General features: G+C 38.5%; 1 protein-coding gene across 6 annotated transcripts in view; it reads left to right on the top strand.

The window, feature by feature from the left end:
- The window catches only part of PUM2 (pumilio RNA binding family member 2), a 69346-nt gene that overhangs the window by 22004 nt on the left and 32098 nt on the right, over positions 1-15244 (top strand). For 5 of the 6 annotated variants that reach the window (XM_048075202.2, XM_048075204.2, XM_048075201.2 and 2 more), the window contains exons 2-8: positions 1899-1967; positions 7149-7254; positions 7549-7736; positions 8380-8552; positions 11884-12154; positions 12458-12551; positions 14393-14518. In XM_048075202.2, the coding sequence (XP_047931159.2) occupies positions 1917-1967; positions 7149-7254; positions 7549-7736; positions 8380-8552; positions 11884-12154; positions 12458-12551; positions 14393-14518 (1009 nt within the window). In that variant the 5' untranslated portion in view covers positions 1899-1916. The remainder of the gene's footprint in view (positions 1-1898; positions 1968-7148; positions 7255-7548; positions 7737-8379; positions 8553-11883; positions 12155-12457; positions 12552-14392; positions 14519-15244) is intronic. The other variant, XM_048075203.2, reaches the window with a different exon arrangement.

The following is a 15244-nucleotide window of genomic DNA, read 5'->3' as shown; positions in this document are numbered from 1 at the left end:
TTAGAGATTCGGAAGTGCGTGTAGCCTTGTGCTTGAACTTTGTTGAGCTGGGGAAAAATAAGTATTTGCTGTTAGGTCTTGTACAAAAAAGACACCTATTTATTTATTTAGTTAATTAGTTAGTTAGTTGAACGGTGATTATTTGGGTAGAATTCATGGTAAACTTGGCAAACATGAGCTATAAATTTTGTTTAGAAGTCCTGTTAGACCACAACCACATATCTTGAGACAGAAGTACCTAAAGTACTTCTGAATTGTAATTGAAACTAAAGTGCATGACTTATTTTGGGGAGCGGCTTACGGTAAGATACTCAAGTCTCCCAGCCATCTACAGACAGAATTCTAATAAATTCAGAAGTTCTTCAAAACTTGAAACTTCAGTTTTCCTTTCTAAAAAATTCCTGTTCTTCTACAGCTCATTTTTCCATGTGCACGCACAAAGATTTGATTATCCCTCTGAGCTAATGAAGAGCTTGTTTCACATAGTTTACAATTAACCTAATTTTAAATTAATTTGAAAAATGTGTTTAGCTTTCTTTTTAAAGATACATGACAATCTGCTTACAGTGTTTAAAAGAATAAAATCAACATAATTAACTTAAATGTCAGCATCTCTGGAAAAAAGGCCAAGGTGCTGATATTTTTTTCATAATTCGCTATGAAACTCAATTTGCTCTCACCGAAATTGTTCTGAATTGGCTTCGAAATCTGACTTTCAGAGAGAAGATTTCATCTTTGATCTGTGAACTTTCAGAAGTATAGACACAACCTCAAATGTAATGGTTTATAATGATTATGGGGCAATAACAGTACTTTAAGAGTAGAATGTTGAGATTAAAACATCTATTGGCAGGCAATAAAAACTTCCTCAAAGCTAAGAACGAATTGGTGAAGCTGCTTGTGCCGGAATATAAGCACAAGATTTTCTTTGCCTAGCATTTGAGTATTTTTTTTAAAAGTGGTCTTAATGTGTTATCAGCTGTATGGAATAACTTTATTTTGCTGTATCTGTTAATGTGAACAGGTGGGTTTATTAGGGGAGACAAAAGCCTTGGGAGAGACGGGCATCAGGAGGAAAACTTCGATTTTCCTTTCTTTACACTTGAAGAATTTGTTTTCATTATTTTACCCTGCTGCATCTCCCTAGTGAGAAAGACGGGAAGAGAAGAAACAACTCCGAACTTCCCTTTATTTGTTTTTCTAAGCTAATTATGGCTTTAAAAATTCCTGGTGGAAACAAATTTCTCAGGAGAGAACGCCCCTGGTGCTGCATGCCGTGGAAAAGGGGGCTGCTTGTCTCAGCACCAGCTCTTGCACTTGTAGTACACCTTCTGTGTTTAAAAATACGAAATCCACCCCCACCACCCCCCGCACACACAGAAGAGTGCTATTTCCTGGAAGAAGGCAAGAGAAATTGTGCTCGTGCAGTCATGCAGTCACTTACTAGGCTGTGATAGCAACGCGCTACGAGTAGTTTTTGTGACCCGTCTTGTGAGCTTTTCTTTGTTTGCTGCTAAGTGTACGTAGTAACATTGTGTGCAACCAGCCATCCCCTTTCCGAACTATATTCAGTGCTCAGGTCTTCTATTTCCCTTTATTTATTGCAAATACAATATTGTCCCTGTTTCCGTGGTGAGTGATTTCCGTCTGGATATATGAAGTTTATAGTTTTTAAGTTTTTCCGTGGAATTTCTTGCACGTTGTTTATTGTATTAACTTCGTTCATTAAACTGGTCATTAACCGTGGCCGTTCACAAGATCGAGACTCAGGTCCAGCGTAGGTTGGGTAGCAAATTTTGTGTGCTCTCAAGTGTTAAAAATGCGGAGTATTGCAGGCTAAACTTGTGAAAACACATTGGACTGTGTAACGGATCACTCTTTTTTTTCCCTTCCTGCAGGTCCGATCTGTGGATGAGATGAATCATGAGTTTCAAGCTCTTGCCCTAGAATCTCGGGGAATGGGAGAGGTAACTATCGAGGGCTCAAAATCCAGCGGGAGGTTTGGAAATTTTGATACAATCTAAGAAGTCAAAAACTATATCAAATGGAGTATATAGCTTCTTTTAAGACCAAATTGATTTTTCAGGCCGCTGAGATCTCCTTCCTAAGGTGAAGAATGAACTAAGTGGCTTGCAAGAGCACTGGGATGGGTGCTGTTACTGTGTCAGTCTCAGCAGATGACTGATACTGTTGGGGAAGTGACGATGTCATTTCTTTGAAACCTTGCTCAGTTTTATGAAACGAGGCAGGTTTTCATTGCCACTCTGTCTAAATGAGCAAAACAGTTGCTACCTCCAACAAGCCAAGGAGGCTAGGATCTGCAAGGGGTTTTGGCTTCAGGGAAAGAGGCACTGGCACAGCCTAGCAGAAATATGTGGTAATTTACTATGCCTTTCCTGTTAATTACTCCTTAAAAGAAGATTTTAATCTAGCTAGGTGGAGAGGAGGAGTTTTTTAATTTCCTTTTTTTTTTTTTTCTTTTTTTGTCAATGTACTTTTTGAAAAAGCTGTGAAGGTAATAGAGGGTAACTCAGGGAACTGCCTTTGAAGGACCTGAACTGTTTGAAAAGTAATCAGCGTGCATTAGGGTTACTTGCCATGGCAGGATATGGTAATGAAATAAATTCCTATTGAACAAAGATTTCAAATACTGGTCCATTTGTTTTGCTGGATAGTAGATAAAGCTTTTTGATAATTGAACCAGTGATGAGTGATATTTCTGCTTAATTTTTTGAAAAAAATTACAGGACTGTATGCTGAAGGGAAGCTTTAACTTACAAAAAACAAATGTCATGTTCTAGGTGCTGAACACTTCTTGGCTGACACGTTGCTATTCTTATTTGGTTTTTCTGATGTTAATGAAGCATTTAATGTATTCTGCAGAACTATGAAGATTTGTTTTAAAAAGAAAGCAGTTCTGGTGGAGTAATCTAGTATCAGAGATTGGTATTATATTGCGACCCTGAGCTTACTAGGCTATTATACCTTTCATTTTGATAGTGTCTTCCAGGTGTCTTCATTTAACACAGCTTTTCAAATCAGTGGGTTGACTTAGTAATTTTCTTAATGTATTGCACAACAATAGATTAGTTCATGGAATGTATTCCAGGATGTTTTGACCTTCTTTTTTGTTGTTTTAACAGCTGTCCAAACTATTAGAGAAAATACCCTCGTAATTAGCTGTGTAAACTAGAATTGGTAGTTGTACGTTCTGTGCTTCCTTCTGTGAGGAAAGGCTGAGAGACCTGGGTCTGTTCAGCCTGGAGAAAAGATGACTGCGAGGGGATCTCACCAATGTCTAAACACCTGAAGTGTGGGAGACAGAGGGATTTGGCCAACCTCTTTTCAGTGGTTTGTGGGGACAGGACGAGGGGCAATGGCCACAAAATGGAGCACAGGAAGTTCCGCACCAACATGTGAAAGAACTTCCTCACGGTGAGAGTGACGGAGCACTGGGACAGGCTGCCCGGGGAGGTTGTGGAGTCTCCTTCTCTGGAGATATTCAAGGCCCGTCTGGACACCTACCTGGGCAGCCTGCTCTAGGGAACCTGCTTTGGCAGGGGGGTTGGACCCGATGGTCTCTGGAGGTCCCTTCCAACCCCTGCAGTTCTGTCATTCTGACTGCTTCAGAAGGCTTGAAAGGCAGGTCATTTCAAGGGCTCTGCTTCTAGCTATCGGGGAGTTTTCTCCCTTAATTTTTCTCCATAGATAGGTAAATATCTCTGAATTGAACTTAGTTTCTTGTTCATAATTCTTAGTCTTCTCGATCTTTTTTTTCCACCCACTGGGATTCAATGCTTCCTAACATTTGGAGCCCATTAGGTCTTACTTTTCACATCGTTACTGAAATTAAGATTGTTTGTGAATCCTCAAGCAAGTATCACTTCCAGGTGCTAACACAAAGGAATATAGTACAGAATCTGTTTTCATTGTACCAGAAAATATTTGGAAATAATACATCCTGGAAGACCTTCTGTGAAGGTATTCATCTGAGCTGGCTTCCGATAGAGCCTGGTGTGAGTCAGTATCGGGAACAGGACTGGTAACGTGAGCCAGAAGTACCGGTTCGTAGAGTCACGGGATGATCCTCGGCCTCTGTCTGTCTTGCAATTCACTGCTAATTCATTCCTTCTGTAAAGAAGCAGCCTAAAGTTTTATTAGCGAGCGATCTGCTGTATTGCAGGCATCTTTCTAAAAAGGTCTCCTAAAACTAGCTGTTAGACTGGTTGAACGCAGATGCTGCTTCTGGCTCCAGCTCGCAGAAGCTATCATGACCCTCAAGGTCACGATGATATTCTGAAGAAATACTGACACGTGTTGCTATTTCTCTTCTCTGGGCATCTGCTGTTTGCTATTTCAGGGCTGGCATATTGGGCTTCAGGACCCTTACTTGACCTAATACAGGCATACATAAAAATTAATTGTCAAACAGAATATAAAATAATTTTATTCAATAACATCTCTTCTTACAGAAAATGAGAGAATCAATATGCACATAAATTTTGTTATAGGGAGAGTGTATCCATTTCTGGTGTCAAGACTTCATTTGGAGAAACTGTAGAAAGCTGTGTAGGAATAACTTCTGATCCTAAAAAAAAAGTCCTTATTTTAAGACCCAGTAATTGAGACTGCAGTTACTTATCTGAGCTGGTTGAGAGGCAGCTTTAGTGTAAGTGGTTATCGTCTATGCATAGAAAGGGCTTTGTTCATCTAGCAGAGACATAACGGGGTTCAGTGCCAGTACTGGAAAAGATACTTTGAGGGTACTGTTGGAAGAGCTTAGTAAGAAATATGGCAATTTTTTTCCATTATTTTGAATTAGGAATTGATGTATTTTTGTAAAGTTTCTCTTCAACTACAACTGACTGTGTTAAATGCAGGAAATATTGAGCAAAAGGCATACCAAAGGGTAAAGCAAGGTGATTATAGTTACTTCTTATATTTGTGATGACCTGTTCTTGATTACCTTTTTTTTGTGGAACTAATCAAATGATTTTTTTCTTGCCTCTTAAACAGGAACACAATTACTCATTTTTTCTTTAATCTTAAAAAAAAAAAATATTTAGATATTGGAGGGACTTCTTGTATGTGTTAAATTCAGCCAAAAGTTTTTCTTTAAATCTGTTCAATCTTAAATTTAGCCTCTTGAGGTATAGATGATGGCATTATGTTTCGAGTTGAAGATTTTCTCTCTGTACTGGAATAGGTAAGGCTGTAGGAAGTTGAGTGTATGTTTGGAACTTGAGTATGCAGTTTCAAGCAGAAGAAAAAAAACGCACACAAAACCCCAAACAAACAGAAATTAATCCACGTACTTTAGCCTGTGCACCTTTTTATCAGTGGACAGTTTCTTCCTCTGACAGAAATCCTGCAAATGAGTTTTGAAATCAAAGCCAGTGTTGCAGTGTGTTCTGCTTGAATTTGCTTACTGTTTGCCATAGTTTTGTCTGAACACCTGTGTGACGGTGGAATTGTAAAAACGATGCTCCACTTTCATACTGGAAGGTACCTGCTAATTTTATGACACCTAAGACACTGTTTGATCAGGTTTTTTTCTGACTTCTGCTTTTGTTATTCCTTACAGCTCTAATCTCAGCTGGAAATATCTTTGAATTTCTGTTGGGTTGCATTTAATATAAAATGTGGTTCTCTTTCCCTCTCTCAACACTGACATTTCACAGATGTCATGAAGTGCTTGCTTGCTGTTATAATAATGTCACAAAATGAAAAATAAATAGTATCGTGGGCTTGGTACAAAATTACCACATGAAGCAGAAGAAGATTAATAGATTGTCTAGGTTGATCTGAAATTTGCAATCTTTTGCTTTTTAGTTGAGCCGTAGTTCTAAATTCCATGAATCTGTTTTCAAACCTTCTGATGGCTGGCTTCATCCAGCTCTTAAACCTGTGGTTAAATTAACATCCTGGTGCTCCCAAGGCGGTGGTGGTTCTCCCATGTATTGAGGGAGAGGACATCTGTCAGGGCAGGTCATAACTGCGATACTCCTGCAATTACAGTACAATCCCATAAATAGTTATGTTGGGCTTTGGCTGTTGGTCATCTCTAACCCAAGTCTTTCTGTGTTACTGAATTTTTTATATAAAGAACGCAGGGATTTCAGTATGTAGCTTAGTTAATCAAAATATTTTTGTGATAAGAGTTCTGGGAGACACAGGAAACATCAATCAGCAATCCTTAAGTTACCAGAGGGGAGCTCCTTTCACCTCTGTTGTTTCATTATTAATATCTGTGACCTGCTAATGGCAGTCTTAACCTCTACTTTAAGCAGTTTTCATGAACTCTTTCAAAGCTACATTAAGAAAAAAACCTCTTGTTAATAGTTTCATCAAGGCTCATGTCAGGCAGATGTGAAGTTGAATGATTTTTGTCTGTCAGTTAAGCAACAGGAGAGAGATTCTTGTTTGTGTGGTGCTTCGGTCATGTCACGCGAAGCCTTCTGTTCCTGAAGGCAGTACAGAAGTGGTTCTGATACTGACAACTTTTCAACTTGAGCTTGAAACTTTGCTTTAGAAGGAGTAATGAAAAAAATCATACAGCTAAATGAAACGGCTGGTACGTGGAGGCTGCAAATGTGGTGGTCAGCGACTTGTAACCAGCAGATCCACATGGTCTGGAGCAGCTGACTTGTCACGGTGTGGGTTAGTTGCTTTCTGAAGTTTGGAACGTGATGTGTTTGAGTGAGCAGAGCTTTATAACGAACTGCTTCTGTTTCTGTTCGTTATGATGGTGTTAGTTGAAGGCCAAGCTTCTGAGCCAAAACAGAGAGGAGGCAGTGTTATGTTAACGTTTCTGAGAGGATTGACTTAGTTTAACGCAGGGATTAATGTGATTAACTTTCTATCAGAGCTGCTTCTATATTCACTATCAGTTCTTCATAACTTCAGAATCTGTCTTGTTGGGGTCATTCGAACAATTTTTTATGCAGCATCAGCAACAACTTTTTAGTCTTTTTTTTCATTATTTCTTGGCTGTGCACGCTTCCTTATGTAAAGCTGACTTTGGTATTGGCCTCTCTAAAACAAATTGCCTGTCCTCTTTGTTATATTGGTTTTTTTTTTGGCTTTTTTTTTTTTTTTACCTATCTATAAGCATATTTTAAATTAACCAATTTTCACTTTTTAAACAGCTTCTACCTGCCAAAAAGTTTTGGGAACCTGATGATTCAGCAAAAGATGGACAAAAAGGGATATTCCTTGGTGATGAGTGGAGAGAGACTGCATGGGGAACTCCTCGTAAGTGATGAATATATGTACTGAAAAGTCAGTCGCGTTTAGTGTTATTTCAAAGTAAAACAGTACAATAAGTGTTAGGTATATGTTAAATTTCGTTTTTCCTTTTGTTTTAACTGTAGAAATCTGTGTTGCACTGGTGGTTGTGTGCTAGAAATACTTTTTGAAAGTGAGATTTGGAATTTTTTATGTAATTGCATTTTGGTTTCATTTCATTTCTCATCTGTAATGAAATGCAAAAATATAACAAATTGTATTCAGAAAGTACAATTGTGATTATTTATTTATTTTTAACAGACCATTCTATGTCCCAGCCTATTATGGTACAGAGAAAGCCTGGACAGGGTTTTCATGGAAACAGTGAAGTAAATGCTGTATTGTCTCCGCGATCAGAAAGTGGTGGCCTTGGAGTGAGCATGGTAGAATATGTGTTAAGTTCCTCTCCCGCTGATAAATTGGATTCCCGGTTTAGGAAAGGAGCTTTTGTAAGTAATATAGTGTTAAACTTGCTTAGTTATCTACTGTAGTCTTACTGATTTACATGGTTATATTTTCCACCTAATTTGTCCATTTTTTTTTATCTCTTCTTTTTAGAAGGAAGTGTGTAGTTGCTATCTGCCTTTCTTCCTTGGTTGGAGGGGGCAGAAGAGGTCAGAGGGAAGTGGTTTGGGAATCTTGACTAAATAGCTGTCTTAAAAACAGTACTTTCCTAATACCTTTAAATAAAGGTAGGAAAAAAGATTGCAAATCCATTAATTTAAAATCTGTAATGGGCTTTATTTTAGAACTTTCTATTTTGTGTTTCAGTGTAAGGGGGTTTCATGTACTGGATGTTTTAACTGTGTAAGATAAAGTTTAATTTGAGGTGTTACTGCTTTAACAGTGCCGCTATAGTTAAGGTTGAGTTAGCTCTTCCATTATAAATCTAGGCATTCCTTTTCACATTCTGGCAGTTATTAATTGCATGTGGTTGAAACTTGATGACCAAGTTACCCACCAAATGCAATTTCATTGAAAACAAACTGTTTGTATTGTTTACGTGCACTGTAGTGTAGAATTAGGTCACCTTGTGGTGCTCCTATTGTGTTCTGTTAAATACTCAGAATCAAACAGATTCTTTTTCCTCAGGGCACTAGAGATGCTGAAACAGATGGACCTGAGAAAGGAGATCAGAAAGGCAAGGCTTCTCCATTTGAGGAGGACAAAAACAGAGATCTTAAACAAGGAGATGATGAGGATGTTACTAAAATAAATGGCAGAGGTTTGCCAAATGGAATGGATGCCGATTGCAAAGATTTTAAGTAAGCTTTTAACTGTTTCTCAAGAAGACAAGCATGTCTCTTAAGGCATTATTACAGTTCTGGTTTGTGTGTCAGCTTTAAGCATTATCCAGCTGCAGATTGATTCTTGCTGCTACCTCACGTCCTCCCTTTCCCACTGTGCCACATGTTTCTTAGGATGTCATTAGTGTGTGTATCACTTCTCATGAGACAGGTTCATCTTAATAAAGTCTTTCTTCAGAGTAAATGAGTACCTTCTCGATGTGGTGAATTAAAGAGGGATGAAAGCTTTCACCCTTTTAATTGCAAAGAAAATTCCTTTCTCTCTCTGCTTCTTTTTAATACTTTATAACTTTTGCATCTGATTGTTGTTGTAGAGAGATAGTCCTACAGAATTTTAATTTGCCTTCTAATTTTGCTGGTGGATACCGCAGTCTAACACAGCTACTTCCCCACAAAAGTTTTTGTAGAAACCATTTATTTGGCTAAGGAGAAACAATGTATTTCTCTATTCACACAGCTGAATGTTATCTATTCGCAATATAGAATGATGTTACAGTTTAATTGCTTTCTTATGAACCAAAATGGAGCAAGCTCAATGTTTTTGAAGTACAAACTCGCATAGGACAGCACAGCCAGCCTGTTTTTTTTTTTTTCCCCATAATAATAAAATGCATTTTAAATTGGGTGTTTTTAGAGGATTAATCTTTGGTTTTAAATGACTGGTGCATTTATAACTGTCACACAGAAGAGTTAGCAGGATTAGAAAACTAGAGTGCTGCTCATAAATTGGTATCAATGTGATGAATGTGACCGAATAGTTGTGATTTCATTAGTTTATAATTAAACAAGTATATTAAAATGTGTGTTTGAATCCCATATGTAAGTATTTCCTATCCTTTAAAAAAAAACAAATGTAGTCACCTGAGGCTAAGGAAGGAGTTTTCAGGCCTATTTTTCAGGACACGTTATTGAAAAGAATACGTATCAACCATATCAGAGAGCTCAAACTAATTACCTCCTTTCGGATGCATTCCGCCATATGTGAAATAAACTTGCTTCCAATATTATAAGTAGCAAATGCAGAATAAATTTTGTCCCACTTTTCTTTTCCAGAATCTATTTCAGTTTTAAAATACTTGTTTGTAAAGTACTTTTTGTACTATTTAAAGAGGGAAATGACTAAAAACGAGTGCAAAAAAGCATCCAAAGCCAGTAAACCTCTCAAAACATAAGGTCATCCGATTTAAATGGCCCGTATAAAGTGATGGTATAGGGCCCTCCACGTAGAGGTTTATAATTGAAGTATTGACACAACTTTAACTATAGCAAGAACAGCACCAATATGAGGAGCATCCTCTGCTAAGTAAACATAAGTATTAACAAAGAAACTTTGTCCTGTCTGCCTCCTTGTATTTTTATTGTACTTACTCATGGCATTTTTTAAACTAAAATACGTACTGAAATAACTGCCTCTTCCTTTTGTTCTTCACTTTTTTGATCCTGTGTGTCACTTGGGAAGAATAAGGAATGTTAAATGGCTTCAAACTCAGGTTTATTCATTGAGCAAGACACAGTTACTAGCTAGGATACTTAGATGATAGCCAGTACGTTATAGATGATTGAATATGACAAACGTGACAAACAAAGCAAACAACCGATGACAAACAAACAAAAAAAAACCCTAGTACAACTGTGCTTTATCTTGAAGTATTTTGTCCAAAGCAGTAGAACATATAGTGCTGTTGACTTAGCTCACTAAATATCTCTTTAGAGTTGATATTAGCAAGTGCATAAGTACTAGCAGATTTCTTTGCATTAACCTTACGCTTTGGTGAAGAAGAGGGACTTCAGCTTTGGAGCCCTGAGGAGGGAGGAGAACAGGTACTAAAGGCTGTGCCTCTATCTTAGAATTAGTCTTCTGGCAGTGTAGTGTTGGAATAGATACGATTTTAGTCCTGTAAGATTGCTTTTTCTGGTTATGAACCCAGTCTTCACAGATAAAGCAGACTTGACTGGAATTTGTGTGTTTCCTGAGAAATGATAGATAGATATAATCACAGTGCTCAACACAACTAATGTGTTAAGGGATTATAGACTCTCACACAGCTCACTCCTGGTAGCTGACTTTAAATTATTGTCAGTAAAGAAAGGCTAGTCTAAACAGCAGGTAAGATACCAGTCCAAATTAAGGTACCTTAAATCTAACCAAATACAGGGTTGGGAATCTATTTAGGATGTGAATCTGTTGACGTCTCAGTTCAGGTGTTTGCGTGCAGGTGTTTGCAGGTGCACTGGGGGATTCCCCTGCAGTCAGTGGAGGTGCAGTCAGTACAGCTGTGGAGATGTGAGAATGATTCAGTTTTCACCCTAAAGTTAATTCCTAGTGACTGGTCAGTTGAGCTGCTATCTAGGCTCTGTCAATGGCACTAATTAAATTTTCATCCTCAGTGGGGTTTTAAACACCAGTGCACCTACAGATGCCTAAGTGTAGCTGTCTAAATCCCAGACAGTCGCCTCCAGCTCTTCTCGTTTGGAAAGCTGAACTTCAGGGTTTTGACACAGTAAACAGTTTCCAGCTGCATATCTCTGACTTGCTGTCAGAAGAAAAAAGAGCACTCACATTTTTGCTCCATCCTAAGGATTTTCCTCCGGAACAATGGGCTGTGTTTATTCTTAGGAAAGTTGAGATGGAATTAATGGGGTTTTACTAGGGACGCTTTTTTCCCCTGAGCAATCATCTGGTGTAGTCTATTAAATCGCTTGTGTAGGAAATGAAATGTTTTAATTGATTGCTAAATGAGGGACTTTCAGTTTTACTTAGAGGTGAAAAATGTATTGTTTGCTTTGAGATGTGAAGGATACTAGCTGCATTGTATGTTTGTCTTTCCTGGTGGAACTTTTATTGTTGCCTTCTCTTCCTTTGACGTGAGATCCACTTAGTCATGTCCTTTTATTTATTTTTAATTATTTCTCTTCAGTATGTTTTATAGTGATTCTGTCACCCCCAACATGCAGTAAAGAGCCATCCCAAAAGTTACAGGTTATTGCAGTTCACTCCACTTCACTGTAAATAGCCTCAAAGATTAGTTTGTTGTTCTTCTTACAGTGATTTAGAGACATGTATATTCTAAAGTTTAAAAGAAAAAAAGAAAGAAAAAGGAATTATGCTTTGAAATGAAATGTATCCTTTATCTTGAGCCATCAGTGCATGCTGGTTAAAATCAGTCTCTTGTGCTCCTTTGTAACATCTCTGTGTTCAGGGATCCCTTTAAAGTAGAAATGCTGTACTCTGTCAATAGACGGTGTTATTTAAGACTGTAAGAGTCTATCTTGAATTTCTTCTAAACAGTCGTACCCCTGGAAGTCGACAAGCCTCCCCAACAGAAGTAGCTGAACGCTTGGGTCCCAATCCTAGCACCACAGAAGGATTAGGTCCACTTCCCAATCCTACAGCCCACAAGCCTCTGGTAGAAGAATTTTCAAATCCAGAAAATCAGAATCTAGATGCCATGGAACAAGTTGGTCTTGATTCTCTACAATTTGACTATCCTGGCAATCAGGTACAAATGGACTCTTCGGGAGCTACTGTAGGACTTTTTGACTACAATTCTCAGCAGCAGGTTAGTACTGGACTTGAAAAGACGCCAGATGGGTCCTTTAAGTTATGCATTATCCTCTTTGATAGTTGTTTAAGCATGTAATGAATTTTGTTTTATTATATGTCCTTGATGTAGTTAAAGGGAAATATATATTTAATCTGGAAGAATACTGGTGCATAATTTTCCAGTTAAGTAACTTCTTAGGGTAGAAGCTTGGTTTAATCTTCTTTTTTTTTTTTTAATAAATAAATCCCAGTCAATTATAGCCCTGACTTTTGAAAACTGAAGTGCTTCTTTTTTCTTTGTTTTTTTTCTTTCTAATAGCTTTTCCAGAGGACTAATGCTCTGACTGTTCAACAGTTAACAGCAGCCCAGCAGCAGCAATACGCACTGGCTGCAGCTCAGCAGCCACACATAGGTGAGGTTTTTGTCGAGTGCAGCAGGTGTCTGTGGCAAATGTTTGTGTGTGATGCTCTGGTATACTCCTTTGTTTCACCTGCTCTATTCTAATTTATATAGACTGGTTGGCTGATTTTAGTGGTCCTCCTGAAAAATGCCCCAAATTATTGACTGTCCTGCCCCTAGAAAATGCTGTATGCTGATTCATTCTTTTGTGTATTTTTTTTTACTTTGAACTGTTGTATGCAAAGAAATGAAAGTTACTTCAAAAAAAGTTGTTTTTCTCTTATAAGTAGTGATAGAAACAGCACTTTTGTCATGCTGTTATGCAGTTCAATGTTTTTGGTAGTCCAGCTAAAACCATTATATAGTAGAATTTGGAAATCAAACTTTTAGTGTTTGGGTTGATTAATTCTTTCTTTGTTAATGGCATCAAACAATACCTTTTGGTTTCTGGAATTATTCTTTAGCAAGAATTTTTGCTGTCTGTTAAAGTAATGCAGTGAATGAGTTGAATGGATAAAGTTCTTGCATGAAGCTCGCTACCAGCTCAACAAGGAGGCTGTTTCAGTGACACCAGTATCAGTTTTATCAGCCACTGTGGCAAAGATGTGCATTTGGGGAGGGAGAAGCGGGTGAGGTTGGCACGTACGAGGAAGCAATTCCTCATTTACGGAAGGGAGCTCCTCAAATTCTGGCGCTGTAGGACAGATGTAAAGATTTCGGCCCTTTCGGCTCTCCACCACCAGGCTGCTGAGGTTTCTGCATCCGTGCATTAACTGCAAGGGGAAAAAGGGTTCTCGGTATCAGAAAGGCAGAAAGGAGGAGGAAGCAGCATCTCCAAACTATTGTCTTTCGCTCTCCTGTGGTATGGTGGGGGCTCAGTTTCCTCCATCAGCTTGTTGAGCTGGATTGCGCCAGGTCAGGCAGATTTAAGCAGGGATCGGCAGCCTACAGCTGGGCTGTAAAAGTGGCGGCTCTTCAGCATCATCCAGCTGAGGGGTACAGTCATGGGGTTGGAAGCACGGCAGGCTGAGACATCTGTGTGAGACCACGAGTCCTCTCTAATGCCTTGCTTTGACTTCTGAACTGCAAAGAAGCCCCTTCCTACTAAGTGTTGACAGAGCATTCAGCATTCGTAACAAATTTAGCAGCCAACCTCCTATTTGGAAGGAGGAACGTAGTTTGATGTGCTGTGCTTGCTTGGCTAGTTGGTGCCTCATCGTTGGAGAAGGTGTGTGAACCTGGCTGAAGAGGAAATCTTGGTAGCAGTGCTTGGCTTGATGATTCTTCAGTTGTTGCCTTCCATTACAATCTTTACATCAAATTTAGATGCTTGTGGAAGTGGGGTTAGCATTGCATAACTGGATAGTTTAAATCAGATACCTGGTTTTTAAATATCTGATTGTTGACTATTTTTTTTGCTACTGTCAGTGAAAAGAGATTTATGCATCTAGCAGGTGATTCTTTATCTGGCTGATGCACCCAAGATACCAGATGGTTTGTCTGATGAAGATTTAGTTGTAAGACTAGTGCGACATGTAGATGGTTAATGTTTGGCAAGGTAAATTCCACCTGGAATAATCCATTCTGTTTAAGGGTGGATAGCTGTATACGAGATCAATTTCTTTGGAGTCTGTATATCAGCAACACAAAGCTGTTAGGCTCTGGGAGCAGTAACAAAGGACTGGCGAGGAGAGAAAGAAGCTTTGACTTTTATAATACTGTATCTGCTCTGACAAACTTCCAAAGTGTAAGCAGTTCTGATTTTAACAGATATGCCTTGTGATATGTTTGGTTTGAGTATGATAATGCTTGCTAAGTATGTTAGCTATAATTAAACTCTGTTTATTACTGTAGCGGGCGTATTCTCAGCAGGCTTGGCTCCAGCTGCTTTTGTGCCAAACCCATACATTATCAGTGCTGCTCCTCCAGGTACTGACCCATACACTGCAGCTGGATTAGCTGCAGCAGCCACCCTAGCAGGTAACTGAATGCTTTCTAGTGTTTATCTTGATAATTTTACTGAATGAAGTTAGAAAGAAAGTCCATCCTGTTTATTTTTTGTTAAATGTATTTCTAGAAGGAGGGACTTGTAGGGAAATATTTGCAGTTTTGAAATTTTTCACTCTGTAAAGGGGTTCAGTTCTTGTTACGTGTGCATTCTGAACATTTCTTTCCTTAGGACTTTTGCAAGCCACAATTAGGTTTCTTCTTTTCTAAAAAAAGTTTATCATTAATAAGGTTGTATCTGACATTAGTAGAACGTCTTATTTTCAGAAGACAAGACAGCTGGCATTTCCTCCTACATTTTTACTCAGTGCATGAGTTTTCTAATTCCAGATTTTCTCCTTCCCAGTGGGCATGAGAATAAAGTGGGTCTCCAGTGTGCTAAAGAGGCCCAGACACCAGATAAGCCCCAAGCCCAGGAAAATCTCTTTAAAAGTTGATAGCGCTGTGAAACAACACTACTGAGTATTCAGGTCCCAGCTTAGTGCTCAGACCTGAGCCTAACATTTCGGAAAACACTAGAACTCTGGTTGGTGGTTTCACAGGAAAGGCAGTAGAACAGATGTATTATGTATTTGCATATTTTATTTATGTACAAGACAACGATATAAAAAGCTGTTTATAAGAAGAAATAATAGAACCCATAGAAGAATGTTTATTTACCAGCAGGTTGAAAGGTAAGCGTGCAAGATTAAGCATACG

This window comes from Anser cygnoides, chromosome 3 (genome assembly GCF_040182565.1).
Source record: "Anser cygnoides isolate HZ-2024a breed goose chromosome 3, Taihu_goose_T2T_genome, whole genome shotgun sequence".
Classification (NCBI taxonomy): domain Eukaryota; kingdom Metazoa; phylum Chordata; class Aves; order Anseriformes; family Anatidae; genus Anser; species Anser cygnoides.
The sequence above is the reverse complement of the archived record's forward strand: the minus strand, read 5'-3'. Positions and strand labels throughout refer to the sequence as shown.